The sequence below is a fragment of the Sphaerulina musiva genome, assembly GCF_000320565.1.
Source record: "Sphaerulina musiva SO2202 unplaced genomic scaffold SEPMUscaffold_5, whole genome shotgun sequence".
NCBI lineage: Eukaryota > Fungi > Ascomycota > Dothideomycetes > Mycosphaerellales > Mycosphaerellaceae > Sphaerulina > Sphaerulina musiva.
This window is the reverse complement of record NW_016017387.1, coordinates 510,025-528,165: the sequence shown is the minus strand read 5'-3', so window position 1 is coordinate 528,165 and position 18,141 is coordinate 510,025. Positions and strand designations below refer to the sequence as shown.

At 53.5% G+C, this 18,141-nt stretch overlaps 5 protein-coding genes and 1 pseudogene across 6 annotated transcripts; 2 read left to right on the top strand and 4 right to left on the bottom strand.

The window, feature by feature from the left end:
* The first annotated feature begins 771 nt into the window (after positions 1-771).
* Positions 772-2,701, top strand: SEPMUDRAFT_125693 (glycosyltransferase family 32 protein). Its single transcript, XM_016902004.1, has one exon. The coding sequence runs from the start codon at positions 1,191-1,193 to the stop codon at positions 2,430-2,432; it is 1,242 nt and encodes a 413-aa protein (XP_016760639.1). The 5' UTR covers positions 772-1,190; the 3' UTR covers positions 2,433-2,701.
* A 1,842-nt stretch (positions 2,702-4,543) lies between these two features.
* Positions 4,544-5,284, bottom strand: SEPMUDRAFT_149170 (uncharacterized protein). The gene has a single exon (XM_016905385.1). The coding sequence runs from the start codon at positions 5,200-5,202 to the stop codon at positions 4,924-4,926; it is 279 nt and encodes a 92-aa protein (XP_016760638.1). The 5' UTR covers positions 5,203-5,284; the 3' UTR covers positions 4,544-4,923.
* SEPMUDRAFT_t35 lies at positions 4,628-4,768 on the bottom strand (annotated as a pseudogene). The gene has a single exon. The product of its transcript is annotated as a tRNA-OTHER (tRNA).
* A 3,376-nt stretch (positions 5,285-8,660) lies between the features above and the next one.
* On the bottom strand, positions 8,661-11,349 carry SEPMUDRAFT_45258 (Sec23_trunk-domain-containing protein; the record flags this gene model as incomplete). Its single annotated transcript, XM_016908961.1, has 3 exons — positions 8,661-9,242; positions 9,298-10,944; positions 11,005-11,349. The coding sequence occupies 3 exons, from the start codon at positions 11,347-11,349 to the stop codon at positions 8,661-8,663; spliced, it is 2,574 nt and encodes an 857-aa protein (XP_016760637.1).
* A 1,885-nt stretch (positions 11,350-13,234) lies between these two features.
* SEPMUDRAFT_108026 (uncharacterized protein) lies at positions 13,235-13,825 on the bottom strand (the record flags this gene model as incomplete). Its single annotated transcript, XM_016900713.1, has 1 exon — positions 13,235-13,825. One exon carries the CDS (start codon positions 13,823-13,825, stop codon positions 13,235-13,237), a length of 591 nt encoding a protein of 196 aa, XP_016760636.1.
* An 835-nt stretch (positions 13,826-14,660) lies between these two features.
* On the top strand, positions 14,661-18,045 carry SEPMUDRAFT_149169 (uncharacterized protein). Its single transcript, XM_016905384.1, has 2 exons — positions 14,661-15,535; positions 15,590-18,045. Exons 1-2 carry the CDS (start codon positions 15,063-15,065, stop codon positions 17,265-17,267), a joined length of 2,151 nt encoding a protein of 716 aa, XP_016760635.1. The 5' UTR covers positions 14,661-15,062; the 3' UTR covers positions 17,268-18,045.
* The last annotated feature ends 96 nt before the right edge of the window (positions 18,046-18,141 follow it).

The window sequence follows — 18,141 nt, the reverse complement described above, 5'->3', positions numbered from 1 at the left end:
TCCCTATATAAACCACATGATTCTAGAACATGCAAAAGTAAAAAAAACCAAAACAATCCCTGTTACTCACTACTACTCATTCCCTCTCCTCCCATCACGAGAAAACATGAATAATGCAGACCTCCCAACGAGGGGACCAATATGAATGACACATTTGCGACCGAGGTTGCAGATGGTTGCAGTAGTGCGTGTGTCCTGCATGCGGTACCTAGGTAGGTACTAGAGGTACCTCCGATATGTGCAAAGGATGCAGAGGGTTCACACCTATGTAGGTGGTAAAAGGTCGGAGGTAGGGTACATGTACAACAATTCCACAATTAATCCTGCCTTTGCCTCGGTCACTCTGCATCCCAATCCACAGAATGACGGGAGGTGATGATGATGATCGTGGATCATGGATTGTGCCAAGCAAAACTGTGGCTCAGCCTGGTTTTTTTTTTCTTGCCTGTCGTTGCCGTGTCTTCCCCGTCGCCCCCTCCCCCTCCCCCGTTGTGGTTGTGGCAAAGGCAATAATAGGCAATCAAAGAAAAAAGTCGTTCGTCGAATCGTGCTAGAGTCAGCTGGCGCTCATAAAGGAGAGAGAGAGTGCGCGCAGGCAGAGTGGCGGGTTTCATTGGTTGGTTGGGAGATTTAAGCTTTCCCCCGTCAATTGCCAAACTCGCGTCTGGATCCGCCCGTACATCTGCCCTCTCTGGACGCCGCCGCGTCCTACTTTGTCGCACCGATTGTCTATATGCTTCACACTATTAACTCCAGTCTGCCTTTTTGCGCGCGCTCGTGTCCCCTTCAGCATTGCAACGCCTCCACTTTATTCTTCCTTCAATCGCTCCGTCGTCTGGACATGTCTTGTTCGTCCACCACTGCATGAACATCCCTTACCGCCGCCCCTACGAGAAGACGACCACCATCATCACCACCACCCCTTCCTACCCCATTATTGTCATTCATTTACCGCCCGCTGCATCACCGACACGACACGACACCACGCACTCCACTCACTCCACTTCGGGGCACTCATGCGCGTGCCATTGCAGCTGCCTGAGTTGCCCATGTTTGGCCAAGCACGCGCGCGATCGTGGTCGTCGAGCCGCACTCCAGCAGAAAAGCCAGAAGCCACCATCGACAGTAAGATGAAGGTTGCGCCCAAATACAGTCCCAAAGAATATCTGCAAGCGATACCCCAGATTGGCATGCCGAAGCAGCTGCAGAGAACGATACCGGCCGTGCTGGCCCTGTGCCTCCTGGTCTTCTTCCTGTCCGGCTCGCACAGCACCTTTACCCCAGCCTTTTTCGAATCGAGACCCAAGCACTTTCCGCGCAAGATCTGGCAAACCTGGAAAGTTGACCCCCTCAAGTTCGAGGAGCGAGATCACAATGTCGCGCAATCGTGGATTGCAAAGAACCCCGATTACCGATATGAGGTGCTCACCGATCTGAATGACATGGCCTACGTCGAGACACACTTTGGACCAGACGGCCTCGATCGGGAGGATATCGTGTACGTGTACCGTGAGCTCACCGCGCGCATCATCAAGGCCGACTTGCTGCGCTACATGATCATGTACATCGAGGGCGGTGTGTACACAGACATCGACGTTGAGGCACTGCGACCCATCAGCAACTTCATTCCCCCACGATGGAAGGAGGCCGACGTCGACATGGTGGTGGGCATTGAAATCGATCAACCCGAGTTCGACAAGCACCCGGTATTGGGCACCAAATGCAAGTCCTTCTGCCAGTGGACCTTCATGTGTAAACCCAAATTGCCCGTCATGATGAAGCTCATCGAGAATATCATCGTCTGGCTGCGAAGCGTGGCCGTCCAGCAGGGTGTGCCCATCTCGGAGGTGAAGCTGGACTTTGACCAAGTCATCAGCGGCACGGGCCCATCGGCCTTCACCAATGCGATTCTCGACGATATTGAGCAGCGAACGGGCGAGAAGGTGAGCTGGGATGCTTTCCACGATCTGAGCGAGTCCACTCTGGTCGGCGGCGTGCTAGTCCTGACTGTCGAGGCCTTCGCTGCTGGGCAAGGTCACTCCGACTCTGGCACCCACGAGACGAAGCAAGCGCTGGTCAAGCACCACTACCACGCCTCCGGCTGGCCCACCACCCATCCCCGCTTCAACCACCCCATCTTCGGCGAAGTCGAGAAGTGCAACTGGAACCACGAGTGCGTCAAGAAGTGGGACGAGGACACGGCCGCCTTCGAAGCGCTGTCTCCGGAAGATAAGATCAAGCAGGTCGCGCTCAAGGAAGCGGATGACAAGCGGAAAGCGGACGAGGAAGAGCGGAGAAAGGTGGAGGCGGAGGAGCGCAAGAAGAAGGGGCTCCCAGAGCTCAAGTACGATGATAAAGGCCAGGTCATCATCCCGGATGAGGAGAAGAAGGATGAACCCAAGGAGCCGGCGAAGGATCTGCACCGAAGATGAGACGATAATAATGATGAACCAGCATTTTGAATTCCGGTGGCGGTGGTGTTTGGCGAGTGGATGGCAGATCTGGCGACAGTCGTCTTGGGCATTTGCATTTGATCCAGGGAGGGTGTGTCCCCCCTTATTCGAGATGAGGGCGAGCGGGCCGGCGAGAGAGAGAACCTGTTGATATACAAGTAGGAGCCTGCCCACCTACGAGAGCCCCTCTCCAGCTTCAGACAATTGACATAGAGATATTCATTAATTTCCACCCATATAAGTTAGGCGAAGCTGCAGCCTTTTTTTTTCTTCTGAGAGTTGGTACTTGACACTGTCTCCCCACAAGGTTCACTGCTTCCGAAACCCCATCAGTCTCGACACGGCTGCTGAGACACTACGTATGAGGTAGTTACTTGTCTTTTGGTAATATCGCAGGTACATCAACCGCGAGAGAGACTTGGAAGAACGAAGCCGCATTGCCCTTGGAGGCAGCGAGTGAGTGAGTGAGCGATGAGCTTGAGTTCAGAAATGTTACCTAAGGTACTAGGTACTTCGAAAAATGAGTCGGTACAAGTCCTCGTTGTTTGAATGAATGAATGGCTGAGGATGGGAGGAGGGAAGGAGGAAAAAGGTTGGTGAAGAAAGGCTGAATTGAAGCAACTTGGAAGCCACAACCGTAAGGTACCTAGGTACCTTAATGTACAGGTAGATATGTACGGCAAGAACGACCAAGGTACATCATGTTGAGGTGTGGCATCATGTGTTTATTAGGTCCAGCCTGATGATGATGAGAGAAACTGTAAAGGACATACCTACACACACACACCACACTGCGGCAGGAATGATGGATATAAGAGGTGAGGTAAGATCAGGTACATACCTACATGTAGTACATACAGCTCGACTGCGAATCCAACATGAAGGTGAGGTGGGGGGTGATGGACAGACAGACAACATGGGGAAACTTCAATGGTGGGTGGTACAGTTCCATTGTTACATACATGTACCTGACCTAAAACATATAAGTACAGTACCTGGCCTTAGGTAGGTACCTACCTACATGTATCTACCTATATCTATACCTTACCTCCTCATCCTGCTCAGGTACCACCGTAGGTACTTAACGAGGTATGTACCTTATACGGCCACTCTGTAGTGTCCTCCCTCCATACTAAGGTATGTGCCTACCTGACCGAACAACGGTTGGGTTGCTCTTCGACACAGAGATTCCTGCAGCTGTCACTTTTCCGCAGGGTGCCCGTGTGAATTCCGTACGCGAAAAGGACTCGCTCGTTGGAGATGGTCACTATCCCGTCGTTCTATGATTTGCTCGCCTTTTATTCTTCGAGCCACCCTAGTCGGTATGGCGACAGCTTTGCTCTCCGAGCGAGGAACTTTGGGAGAACTTTTCGTCTGTTCCCTTTATTGCCATCTCCCAAGGGACCGTCGAGGTAGGTGTGTGTATAGGTAAGGTAGGTAGTCGTTTCATGATGGTAGTGATTTTCCCCTCCGAACAAAGGCCTCCCACACCACGCGTGTCACACACAACGCAAATATGAATGGCCCTCGCCGCGAGGAAATACTGCCCCAGTTCATTTGCCAACCTGGCCCCAACTCAGCGTGCGACCGCTCCTTGGACTGTCTGCAGCACTTGCACCTCTCTTTTCTGCGGATTGTGGTAGTATTTGGGCTGTGGCGGCAGCTGCTGTCGTCCCTGAGGCAGTGAGAAGGCGGCGCATGTGCAGTGCCCTTGTGAGAAAGAACCACCTGTCTCCAGGTGTCCCGGGAGTCTTCATGAATGAGATCGAGCGATTGTGGGACAACACCAATGTCGTAGGACGTAGCGCATCGGGGTGGGTGGTCAGCTGTATGGGGTCGGTGTGTACAGGATGAGAAGCAGGTAGCAGAGACAATCTGCTCCACTCCAAGCTACATGTGTTGTTTGCAGAAAGATAGAAGTCAGTAAGAGATACCACAAATGTCTTGGCAGTTCGACAACAAAACTGTACCGACAAAGCGCACCAGCTTCTCACACCCAAGCGTAATTCCTCCATATCTGTGGAAAAGACAGGTGCAGGTACTTGCAAAGATGATATGACTCGAAAAGAGCAGCTCGCCTTGTCGTGTGTCTTTTATAGCGAATAGGCTCCGAGAGCAAAAGTGATTGACGTTGCCACAACCCGATCAAAAAGCCGCACAAATGCCAAAAGATTTGGTCCCGCTGCGAGTTGAACGCAGTTCTTTCAATCTTCGGCTCCATGTTTCCATGGGCTAGGCCACTATAGAAGGATTTCTCCACTGTATAGGGGGTCGTACCGGGGGTTGAACGTAATAAACCGCTATACTACGAGACCAGTTTGTGGTATTGGATGACAGAGCAGCGCCTCAAACTCCTTATACATGCTGCATCCAGTGCGAGACCCTCGGGCTACAGCAGGCCCGGGCAACAAGATATTCCGGACCGGTATTCTGGGCGGTTGCGAGACTCGAAGCTGATGTATGGACGTCCTCACGTAGGTATTTCGCCGACACCCAACCGCGACCACGGCAATGCTAGGACGCACCGCACAGTGTCAACATGGACAAAGCAATTGCAGAGAAGAAGATGTCGGCAAGCATAGTCCATGCCAGCGAGAGCAATCAGTGCGATAGCAGTCTTCGCACGCCGGCCATCACCAGCACCACAACATCTCCTCTGCAGGCTCGGCAAACACAACAGCAGACACCACAGAGCCATGGCGGAAAGACTGGGCGGGCAGGAGCCAGGGAAGCAGATCAGGAGCGCCATTCGCGGATGAGAGGCAAGCTCTTGGCCATAGGCACTCCTTCGGGGGAGGCCAGCTATTGCGACGAAGGTGTGAAGGCAAAGCTCAGGCGGGCACTTCGCAGTACCAGCTGCAGCAGACACAAGAGGCACAAACCAGAGGCCCACCAAGGCGGCAAAGTTGATGCCCGTGGACAGGAAGACAATGCGGGTTCTTTGCGAGAAGTTCCAGGAAAATAGCGGTGATCAAGCCAGCAAGCGCAGGAGTGAGGGCAAGTAGCATATGATATGCTGCATAGAGGAAGACTTGCCAGTAATTTCCAGGGTTTTCAGCTCTTGTTGTCACACTCTCTTTATCACCTGATTGGGACTGCTGCTTGTGAGAAGGCACGTGATCGAGCTGGCAGAGCGTGGTCAGGCCTGGATCCACCAAGTAGAGCTCTCACGCAAATCTCGGCCAGCTTGCATTTACTCGAGGAAGATACACATAACGCCTGGCAGGGGGCGAAATGCAAGCGGTCACCCAAGACGCCGACGATGTGTGTGGGATACACATCATGTGACTGATCACATCAGTCTGTTGAGCCTGATTTCTGGAGACCTCCCCTTTTTCAAGCATCTTCCCGCAACTCCAGATGTGAACAGTTGTAATGTAGGACTACTGCAATCCGTACTCTGGTTCGGACCAGCTGCTCCTGCCTGGGACGCGACAAGTCTTTCGCATATGCCATTACGGTTGACTTATCGAACGAGCGGATGACCGAGGCACAATTCGCAGGTCGTAAGCTTCTCTTTACACATGCTTGAGTCAACGCAGGTCCGTTGAGTGGTCAAGCATGAGCTCTTAAAGCGATAGATTGCCATTTCCGTAGGGCATCCTGTCAAACACATGTGCTCCTCACGGCATTCTTCTTCCAGCTTGGGCATGTCGGAGTCATTTCCAGCTCGTATGGGTGGGTGGATTGGTGGGATGCGGTTTCAAGACCCGTTGCTCTTGCGCCACAGCGGATGCGTCCTTTTGATTCAATCCATACAGCCTCGCTAATCTTGTCCTGTCCATCGTCGCCTGTCTTCTCTTCCTGGGCAAGCTTGTAGCGAGGAAGACCACGCTCGCTCTGTGCCCTTCCTAGCCCCGGCGCAGCAGTATGTCACACACAGGTCGTACCCGAATTGCTGAGTCATGGCCGCACTTGAGCCCTCGATGGTCTCGGGGACCTTTTGACGATTCTATTGGACTCGAATTGGGCGACCTCTGCCAAGTGTCGGAGGTAGTGGATCGCTCGCATGTGATGTTCTGGTGGTGGGTTGTTGAGAGAGGTGGTAGGACGGCGGGCGCCATCGGGGCATTACTGCGACCAGGTCACCGCCTGCTCAGCATCAGCTCGACGGCGCCTTCTCGTGCGTCGGCGCAACATGATGGCCGCTTCGCCGTCGTCGTTGACGGGTTGTCAGGTGTCGTCGGTGCTGCACGGGTCGGGATCAGACGTGACTAGGTAGCCTATGGGCCGTCTTGGCGGCCAAGGGGCACTTCTCCTTGTTCGCTAACTACCTCCTAGCTTGCTAGCCCATCGGTTAGCTCGGTCCATCGAAAGATTGATATCTGTGATATGAGAGTAAGAACTCTAGATGTGCAGTAGCCCAAGGCACATCTTGAGATTCCCAAAGGCCCATGGATGTGAGACTGAGAAGTGCACTGCCACTTCTACGGAAGCTTGGGGGGATATTCCCCGCCGTCGTTGAACACTGCCATCACACGCAGCATGCGTCAAGGAGCACCTGAAGACCTGGACCTTCAAGGATCATACATAGCTGACTCCACGCTTTATAGAGAAACCCCGTCCCAAAGGCTTGGACTATGATGAGCCTGGTTCGCGTATCGTCGGGGCGCTGTCCCGAGCGAATGATTTCGCTGGCGAGCGAGGATATTTTCCATCTCTGGCGTCTTCGTCGTCTTCTTAGTACCCTACAAGTCCAAGGATGACCACGCTGAGTCGTCAAAACTACGGAGTTCTTGCTCGATGCTGTGATCTTACTGATGCCTATACGAAGAACTTCTAGGATGGATGGTATTAAGTGGACCCGCGGACCGGGCGAATCGATGAAGGTGCACGGGTACCCGCGGAGAAGCTATACAGTAATCCCCTACCAGACCCATCAGACTCGACGAAGAGTGATAGTGTTATCCCAGAAGAACAAAGGTGTGAAGCAGGACCAGATTGGACCAAGCGACGTCTTCCTCACTCATTGCACTAGAGAGCTAGATCGCCATTATCGATTGTCTGCCTACCCGTGTACTGAACGATGCCCCAGAGGGTTCCAACTCATCACGTTCAGGTCCTACTAATAGTATAACACCAAATCACGCAAACATATGACAACTAAGCTTTGCTGTAACCTTTAAAGTTATTCGCCTGTAATTCGCCCGCAAAGTCCCCAGAGAAACTCCATCGCTCTTATGTGTGAACAGACACGAAATGCAGCAAAGTGGGTACTATCACGAATAGCTTAAGACACGTTTGTCTCGGGGCGTTGCTGCCGCTCCATATAACATGAACTAGTGTACAGGGTCCGCGAGCTCATACATTTCCTTCTCACATACATCATTAGTACAGCACAGGATGTCAGACTCTGACCCGTCACTCCTGACGAGGAGGATTACGAGTTATATACGAGAAGACACCGTCACCGCACCGTATAGACATGGCTAGTTGTTAGGTAAGAAAGGGATATCAGAGAATGAGGAAGAAGTCGAAATCCTCAGGTATGTACATATGTCAAACAACTGCTATGAGAGCATTTGTCATATATCTGAGATCCATTATGTAGTATGTAGTTCTGTCCCCCATAGCACTCAGCAATGGGACAAGAGTTACTGAACATATCCAGCATTCCGGACCAATAGAACTGTTTTGGACTAAAGCCCAAAACACTTCTTATAGCTGACCACAATCTCGGACGTATATGTGTCTCCCTCGTCCGATCGATCAATCGAAAAATAACAAAGAAATTGAGTCTGTCGAGTCTTGCTAGTTCTTCGAATGAAGCCGGAGCAAGTCCGTAACTGTAATCCTCTAGCTCTCTATTGGCTATTATTCTCTACTGTTGGTACTCGCTATAGTTGCTCTGGAAACGATCCGAGTGTATGAGCCTATACGCGGCCAACGATCCGCCGAGATCAATGTTCCTGGTAGGGTGTCATAGGCGGAAGGCCGAACATGTCAGTCAGATGGCGGGAAGTATCGGTCACGTAGAGCGCACGCCAATGCATCGGGACAAGGCTTCTATCGATGGGAGATTCATGCAGTAGGGCCTCGAGATGTGGCCTGATCAAATTTATTCTTTTGTTCGGGCCGTGACTGCGTCTAGGTCTACCACTACATAGGTCGACTCCTCCAACGCGGTCCTGTTGTGCGTCTTGGCTCAACCAGTGGTAATGCAGTCGAGCAACGATGATGGAAAAACAAGCAGATCTGCTACGCTGCTCAGGAAACCACCTTTTCGCGCAACGTACCGAGAAACATCGCGCCCGACACGCCCTGGTCGGCACGATCTTCTACCAGCATCGTCTGTGCCCAAAGACGTAAGCTTGGCTCGCCGTCCTCTCTGATGAGATAGAGCGGCGGCACGGTAATGCTACCACAACCCTTGCCACGATGGTCGCGAGACTTCTCCACGACCGCACGAACGCGCTCGTTCATTTCACTTTCAAGCACAGGCAGAGACGTCTTCCCTTGCTTGAGCTGGTTCTTGTCTTCTGTGCCAAAGACATCATTGATGAGAGCCGGCACAGCATCACGGCCTAGCCAGAGGAACTGCGTCTGGCCGTCGTCGATAAGGTACAGTCCGAATGGAACGATGTTGCCCGAGGTAAGGTTGAGAGGAGGAGGCATGACAATGGCTCCGGTATCGGGGTTTGGTAGGCCAGCATCGTCAGGCATGTCGTGTAATGAGTACATGCGCGGGTAGATGTACTGCATCAAGAGCGGAAGCGGCAATGTCGACAAGAGGCACAATGCCGCACTCCTAAGATCGGTGGGGATCTGAGATGACTTACGAAGACCAAGCTACACATCATGTCAGTGAAACCTACACCATCACTGAAATGTGAAAAGAACTTACATGTTTCATCAGACCAAGGAACAGCATCGGCATTGCGCGCATGTTGGCTGGGAACTGGAGTCCACCGCCACCCATGTTGCCTCCACCGAGCTCCTTCTTATATGTCTGGAGCAATTCGATCATCTTGGCCTGTAAAGCATCACGAGCGGCATCAAGGCCACTGCTCAGGGCTCGCTCCACCGCTTTATGCGCGAAGTAATGTGTGATGGCCTGTTGATCAGCCGAAGCATATACGTCGGCCATGTTCTGAGTGACCGGTATGCTCAGGGTCATGACGCGGATTCTTCGCTCGCCGTTGCACGTCGTGTGAAGAACGCCAACTTGCAGGCATGCAAACGCCTTGGTGATGCTCTCGTCAATCGCGATTTCGACCACATAGGCTTGATCGCGTGGCATAGCGGGAAACGCACAGAGATCACTAGATCTGTTGAAAAAGTTTCCGTAGAAGGCGCTAGGACGAAGTCCAGTTGTGGTTCGTACACGCAGGACAGCTTCGAGGCCAATCTCGGAAGACAAATAGTCGCTGAACTCAGTAGCGAACTTGATCGCATCTTCCGTGCGTGCTGCGTTCCAGGCCGGGTAGAAATATGTCTGACCTCCAGTGTATCTTGGTAGATTACTCAAACTAGCCACATCCTGGTACTGTGCGCTGAATAGGAACATGTCGATAGAAACCTGAGTCTTGCTGCACTCGACCGCAAAGCTCTTGTAGAAGCTGTTTTGTGTTTGCAGTAAGCTGTTCTCCTTCGATGTACCAAGTAGCTTTTTGTCTTCCCGCATATCCAGCTTTCCGAAGCCGACGTTGGGCAAAGTAGCTGAGAGTACGACCATCTTGCCGCCGACGTGGCTGATCAACTTATGACCAGCACGAAGTGCCGAGCCCATGGCGCTGCTGTTACTCTGCGTGTTTGCGAACATGCCTTGTAGCTTCTCGAGGAAGGCCTCGATATTGGCACGGCACTCAGTCAGGTTTACGAGAAGGTCTTCTGGTGTTGGCAGAAATGGCTCGTCCAGGTCGCTGACCACCAGCATCTTCGCATCGTTGTTCTCGCCACCATCCCGAGGAATTTGAAAGTAATGCAGAGAGCCATCGACAGCCATGAATCCTAGTCGCGTGCGGCGATCGGTGTTTGGTATCCGGTCCAGACTCTCAAGAATGCATCGTGCTGCAGTCGCTAATAGCCCACTTGTGACACCTGCGAAGCTGACATCAAATAGGAACAGGTAGATCAGTGGCTGTGGTGCCCGGACCATGTACTCCTGGGGAGCTACGAACTCGCTCACAGCATAGTTGAGCTCGGGTCTCTGCCATCTGTCCACTGATTGCTGCTTCACGCTATCCCAATCGAAGCTTTGAGGCACATCGTTGGTCAGATTGCACATGTTACATCTCCATCGGTGGGAGTGGTCCAAAAAGCTAGCAAAAGGGTTCATATAGGTACGACACCTTCTGCAGCGAGCAATGACTTGATCGTATTGGACCGGGACATCATCCTCGGCGTCGTGTAGGGCTGCATATGGCTGGATGATCAGAGCAAAGGGCAGCTTGCTCTTCTTCAGCAATGAGTTCGTGGCGGGCATGGCATTCAAGGTAGAGCGAACGTATCTGGGCGAGCAGTTCGCATGCGGCGAAGGAGTGACAGATGACTGAAGATTGCGGGTTAGCAGCTTCAAGTGAATGGAGTGCAAGCCTAGAAAACAACTTACGTTTGGTGGCAGGATGATTTGAGGTGGCGGCTGGTCCAGATCGCTAACGTGGAAGGGTGCGCCTTGGGCACTGATATCCACGGGCTGCAATGGGTTCAGTCGCATTTGTACGCCTTGCTGCTGTGGGGGCAGAGGTTGTGGAGGCTGCGCGCCCATGCCCATCTGTCCAAACTGCTGTGTCATTCCCACTACTCCTGGGGGTGCGCCAGGCTGTCCTGGCGTTGGGTAACCTGGCGCGGGTGCTTCGTAGCCACCTTGAGCACCATATGCAGGCTGTTGGAAGCCACCTTGAGGCACTGGGCTTCCCACTCCTGGAGCAGCGCCATATGCAGGTTGTGGAGGCATACCATATTGTGGTTGCTGCGCTTCTGCCGGTTGAGCTTGATAGCCGTATCCTCCATATCCAGCCTGAGGTGCCGGCTGTCCTGTATAAGGGCTACCAGCTGGTGGTGCTCCTGCTGGTGCTGCGTTCCCTCCTGCGCCGAACTCATAAGCCTGACCAGCATATCCGCGCTTTTTCTTCGAAGGACCTGCCGGCGCCGCAGGCTGCTGTCCATAACCCCCGTCCTGCGGATACTGGCCGTCGGTGGGATTGGGCGCGCCGTCGTAAGGTGGTTGTGGGGTCGCCATGATATCGAGTTCACTCCTCTCCCCGCTGGAGCAAGTCACTGCTGGGAGAACAGCAACAGCAACAGATCAGAATGCGTGGTCCGGGGACGAGATACAAGGTAGACGTGGTGGTTCTCGTTGAGCTCGGTGCAGGGAGGCGGATGATGTTTGGAAACAAGGTCTTGGCTTCGTCCAAACCTACAATGTCGCTTCACATTAGTTCCATCGTGCAGCTGAAAGAACGCCGCACAATCAAAGGTACCTGTATGTACATACATGCATTGCAATTCTGTACAGATGAATTCACCACGACATTCTAACGGGTCTCTACTTTCAAAATTACAGTCTCTCAGCATACTCCACTACAAAGCATACGTCTCGCTGGCATGAACCAGAGCTTAGCCACAATTAAATCAATATGGACAGCTGGTATCGTGAGCGGGCAATGACGAAGATAATGCCTCAGGCAGAGATTCATGTGACAAGCATTACAATGGACGAGCCATCTACCAATTCCGAGACTCGGTAGGATCACGCAGGATAAATCGCACCGCGCCTCTCGAGGACAATCTGGGATGAGACTCGGTGTTGAAGCCGCAGCATCGCTGTCAATTCACCGCTCCGCTAATGCCCAACGAGCTTGGTTAGGTACATGTAGTTCATTCGTCCTTGGTCGAGCTCAGGCTGCGGCGTGCCATGGGAAGTACAACCTGAGATCTCTGGTATGTCCAGGATGAATTTCGGGCCTTTGACCATTTGTATGATGACCTATCGATAGTCTGTATATCGAATACAGGGCAGACGAGGTGCTTTCCGGGGTCGTTTTCTCAGATGCGGGCGTAGTGAACGCAGACTGGGCATATTACTCTTGTAACCAGCAAGAGGAAGAAGCACGCGGAGTGAGGGGCGGTCTCGCTGGCGCGAAGACTTGCTGCTGCACAGGCACAGAACAAGGCTCATCTCGAGCTTACAAGTTACAGCCACCGAAAGAAGGCTGCTATGCCAGGATTCAAGTGCGAGGGCCCAGCTCTAGACCACCGTCGATAGCACTGCTGGGTTGCACGAGAGAGGCAGCCATGATGATAACAGCCAGCACAGGCGCCAGACAACGTGTTCGATCGCACTCTGAGAGTACCTCCTATATTGCCGCCTCACGATCCTTGCTCGATGAAGGCCAGCACGTTCGGCATTGCCTCTGCCAACGGCGGCTTTATTCTGACCTCACCTCACTTCCTGTCCAGTAGTACATAGCACATAGCACACCACCGATGCACGAATATGCACGATATCTGGCTGACGCTGTGTAATCAGCACATCCAACTGTCATCTAGGTCTTCTGCAACAGCTCCATTCACTTCGACATGCCAGCAGATTGTGATTCCAATGGGTACTTTTACTTGGATCTGACATGGCGTCGATCTTGTTCTGGATTGTTTGGTCAAGGAAGTGCGTGTCGAAAAAGATGGTGATAGAAGTGCTAGGAGGTAAGCCTGCTAGGTGGCTGGTAGGCTGGCAAGTGGCCGCTGGTCGTTCTGTTCACCCGTCACATGATGATGACCCCAGTGACCCGGCTCTCTCTCGCTCCCACCCCCCCGTACCTCTCTCTCTCTCCAGCCCTTCCTCAGGCCTCGGGTCGACCATCATGGTGTGCGCGACTGTTGCGCGTAAATGGTTTTTCGTTCGATTCATTCACACCCACAGTACGCTCACCGCCCTCATGCCTGCCAATATCATTCGACCTCCCCTTCGCCATGTCCGCCCCTCGAAAAGGGCTTCTGGGTACGACTGTACCTGGCCTGGACAGTACGTTGGTACTTGCCCTTGCATGCGATTGCTCGTCGCGCACGCTAGCCCTAGCTGCATCCTCCATGCAACAGGCCGTTAAGCCGACGATCATCTGCGAATGGTCTTCACAAGACAGTTGCGAAGGGGTACACACTTCCGGAGTCTCGCAGTACAGATGGCAACGTCTTCGCGATAGCCGTTGCCTCCTGTACGCGATGTCGCACTCCTCTGCTGGCGCCGTCCAACTCGCCGCCTCACCGCTATAAGCTGAGGTTTGAAGGAGAAGCTGGATCCTGAACTGGGACGTTTCACCTCTGCGTTGCTTGGCTTTTCCGAAGACCGCTTCCGAGGGCATGCGCTTCTCGGTTGCCGCCTTTGCGGTCGCCACAGCACGTTGCAGAGCACGAGCCGATGAAAGGCATCCCATTCACACTGGGCCCGAAGCTACTACTAGTACCACCTACCTACCTACCTCCCATATCACTCCAGCATGCTGCGCGTGGGACGGGGTGAGACGGTGCGAGTCCACGCGTCTGTGCCTGTTCCTGGTTGTGCCTGTAGTTCACAAGGTTTGGGTGCTAGTTCTAGCGAGGTACACGGAGAACCAAGACATCCCAACCCCGTCCATTACAGCCAAGCGGCGCAGCAGAAGGAAGAGTCATCATTACTCTGCTGGCGTGAGCGGGCTTATCACAGGCTGCGCATCGATGAATGACATCGACATGTTGTCCGACCTCTCCCGGCCAGAGTCACCCGAGCTACCAGGAACACACTGCGAAGAGCGAAGTCTCGTCAGGCATATGTCAGCCTCCTCTGGTTCCACAAGCGAATAATGTGCAGCAGTTCTCAGGCGGATCTGCGTCCAGCAGCTTTGCCCCACTAGGTACAGGTAGAGTAGCGTACAGTACATCGTCCCCCCCTCCACCACTATTGCGTGCAGCGCCATCACCGCTACCGGTCGCGTCGTCTGCTGGCACAATTCTCCCGCGCATCTTGCCGGCCAGCGCCTGCATATTCGCGGCATCTGCCTCTCACCCATCCGCATGTTATGTCGTACTTAGCAGCGCGTAGAGGCGATATCACAGAGCGGTATTGTTTCTTTCCCCCCTCCCCCCCCCCCCTCGATGCTTCGGTGCCTGCGCTCCAACGTCAGACCGTGTGGCTGGTGAAACAGGATCCGGCCAAGTGCAGGACTCAGGAGCACGTCAAGGGTACCTCCTAAGTTACCTCCTACTGTACCTTATCTCACTACTCAGTCGCCAGAGCTTCCAGCCGCGCCCGCCTGCGCTATTCTCATCATCATCTCCTGCGGCTTCCCGAGCGCTCTGCATGTTCACGATTGACGACTAGACGCCCGTTACGGCGCCTTTCCGTTCGAGTCCTTCCCTTGACATCTGTTGGTCGAGCCTTTATGCATACGAACCGTTTACGATTCATCCTTATATTCTCGGCGCAAGCCAGCGATACTGGGGACGACTTTTATCATACCGCACCGAAGGCATAACGAGCGAGCATATGACGATCGATAGAAGGCGCCAGTCGACGGCCTAACGAGACGATAATACTCCCTTGCGCGTTCTCCGCGAGACGCCTGGTGATCGCACCGCTTCAGCCGCTTCAGCGGCAAGCTGTCCACAGACACCGGGATCTTTGTCGCAACACAAATGGCAGCATTCTCTGCTGTCAATGCCAAGCTGCCTGTGCCTGCGTCGGAGGACAGGCAGATGGAAGAGGCAGCGACACCTTCTACTCCGAAGGCTGAGGCGAGCGCGCCCGAGCAATTGGACCGAGATGCGCACGACGGCGAATCGACGCCAAACACGCCTACGAGACATAGCTTTGGTGGGGTTTTGGGGCAAAGACCTCTACCCAACAGCGCGTTGGAAGCGCCTGATACGCCGGGAAAGGCCGAAGGAACGACTGCCGTGAAGAGAGACGCCTCGCACCTGGAAGATGTGGAGATGGGTGATGCAGACAACGGCGAGAATGCAGAAGACGACGGATCAGACGACGAGAGCGTAGATGGCGATGGACAGAGGTCATCGAAGAAGAAAAAGGGACAACGCTTCTTCTGTACCGAGTTTCCGCCTTGTCAGCTCAGCTTCACGCGGAGTGAGCATTTGGCTCGGCACATACGGTAAGTCGCGCGGGTCCTACACATGTAGATGGATGAATGCTAATCAATGCGCAGGAAACATACTGGGGAGCGGCCGTTTCAATGCCACTGTTCGCGTCGATTTTCGCGATTGGACAATCTGCGCCAGCACGCACAGACCGTGCATGTGAACGAAGAGATTCCAGCGGAGTCGCTTGCTGCCACGAGCACGAGATTCCAGCGACAGATCCGGACAGATCGAGTGCGGCCAACTACTAGCCGCTCGCGCGCTTCGACACTTGGAAGCTCTGCGGGCAGCCATCGCGGCCATGGTCGCAATCTTTCTACCTCTAGCATCGGGTCGACAACCTCGAGTCTGGGTGGCGACGATGATTACCGCCGACGACCTCAGCCTTTGGCGATGGCTGGAAGCGATCTGGGTGCTCGAGCACGACTGTCGCTCGAGTCTTACAACACCGTCCATGGAAGTGCTGGCCAGCAGCACATCTACCAGAACCAGTCTTCGAGCGGGTATAGCACACCTACTTCCGCAGCGTATTCCACTGGGGCCCAGAGCCCACGCTTTCCCTCTGGCATGACTTCGCCAGGCTCCGCCCTCTCGAGAAACTCATACTACAACGGCGCACGGCACAGCAGAAGGTTATCCGTTCCATCATCTGCAGCCCATCCATTCCAGGCGCCGCACCTGAGCTACCATCAGCCGCCATACTTCAATGCTCCGCTTTCAGGGACGTCTACAAGCTTTTCTCCCACTAGCAGCAGCTTTGCTAGTCCAACAAGCTCAGTCTTCTCACATGGTCGCCGCGAGTCCGAGAGTGAGATGGAGTACCGAAGGCGGACGTGGCACCCCAGCTCCAACTCGCAGTATGCACAGCGCCCGGCCACAAGCGGTCTGACATATCATCAGACTCCTGATGAACCTCGACCAGCGTTTACTCAACAGCAAGCAGCGAGTCAAATGACCAGACTGCCAGGGATCGAGAGTTTCGACCATGCTCCGCCACCAGGAATACGACCACCACCACCACCACTGCCTGATGCCGCGATGCCTGATGCATCGCCAAGGCCGATGAGTTCGAGCAGGGAGCTGCAGCAAGGTTTGACCAGGCTTGATATCACTGCTGCCAATGCACCCATGGAAGGACATTGGCAGGCACACCAGACACCGCACCCCTCGCAACTGGTGTACCATCAACAAGGCCCACCACACACGGCTCAGTACATCCCGCCCCCCAAACATGTATCGATGCCAGAGCCACCAGTCACCCCACGCAAGGTCAAGCGTAATGCTTGGTATGGTGGTCCGATCACGGCAGGCCAGGCAGTGTCTGGACCTGGTCAGCCCTATGTGATTCACCGCCCTTCGCCTGAGGACTCGGGGAGCAGCGATGGAGTACCAACACCTTCCATCTCGCAGGTCAGTGAATACAACCCAGTGATTGTCAATCCCACTGGGTTGACAGAGTACCCACCACCCGGGACCGCGGTGACCACGGACGAGCACAAGGTATACTACAACCCAAGCTCCCACGTACAACACAAGTCAGATCGTATCCGGACTGACTCCGGCTACCAGCAATATCAGCCTCATGCAAACCAGCCTGCCCAGACCTACGCCTTACAAGCAGGTCACGACCCGCGCTTCCCACCGCAGCACTATGCCCCACCACCGATCAACGAAATGTCGAAGCTAGATGCGCTTGTTGCTGTTGCCACGAGTGAAGGCAATCGCGCTGCGGAGCCCCGATCCTAGGCATCACTGCTCACGACCATGTACGGCAAACTCACGCACACTCATGCACACTTACGCACACTCACACACATACACGGACCACCTACATACTCAATCGCTCACTCGCACTCACCGACGCACACGAAACTTCCTCATTGGCTCGAACAAACCGCGTGGTCACCAGGTGATGCCCTTCTATTTCTTCTAGTACAACGACCATAACGAAGCTACGACTCTACTCTACACTTAGCAACGCCGCACACGAAATGTATGAAATGTGCGAATGAAGCGAACGAACAAACACCATCATTATCTCACGCCTTTTTGATGGAACGATCATGCATTGTGGAAGGTGGAAGGAGGGAGACCCTTCGACACGACATCTACTGCATGATTAGATATTGGAAAGAGATACGAAAGGATGGAAAGATACCCCCTTAGGATGACCGTTTCAGAAATTTGCATATAGCGTTGTGATGGATTTTGGACTTTTCACTCTTGATTCTTGGGTTCTGGGAGACTCATGTGACGACGCACATATGAAGACTTGCTGTTGGGCAGAGCAAAGATGATGGAAGAAGGCACCGCTGGACTTTTGCGTTTCTGATATATTCTTATCATTTTGCGTTCTTGGACCGAAGAACCGTAAATTCTCGAGCAGATGCGATTGGTGTTTTTCCGATAAGTTGATGGTTGAGAGTGACTTCGAAGACTTCGAATGGCTGGAACCAGGCGGAGACGTATTTAAATGCCATTTCATCTCCTATATACAATATATTCTACTGTTGAAACACTTGCCATCTGCTTTGGAAGTACATGTTCTGCCTGCTTCATTACGATAGCGATATAGGTAGGGTCGATATAAATGTGTTAGTCTCCCTAATACATGTATGTG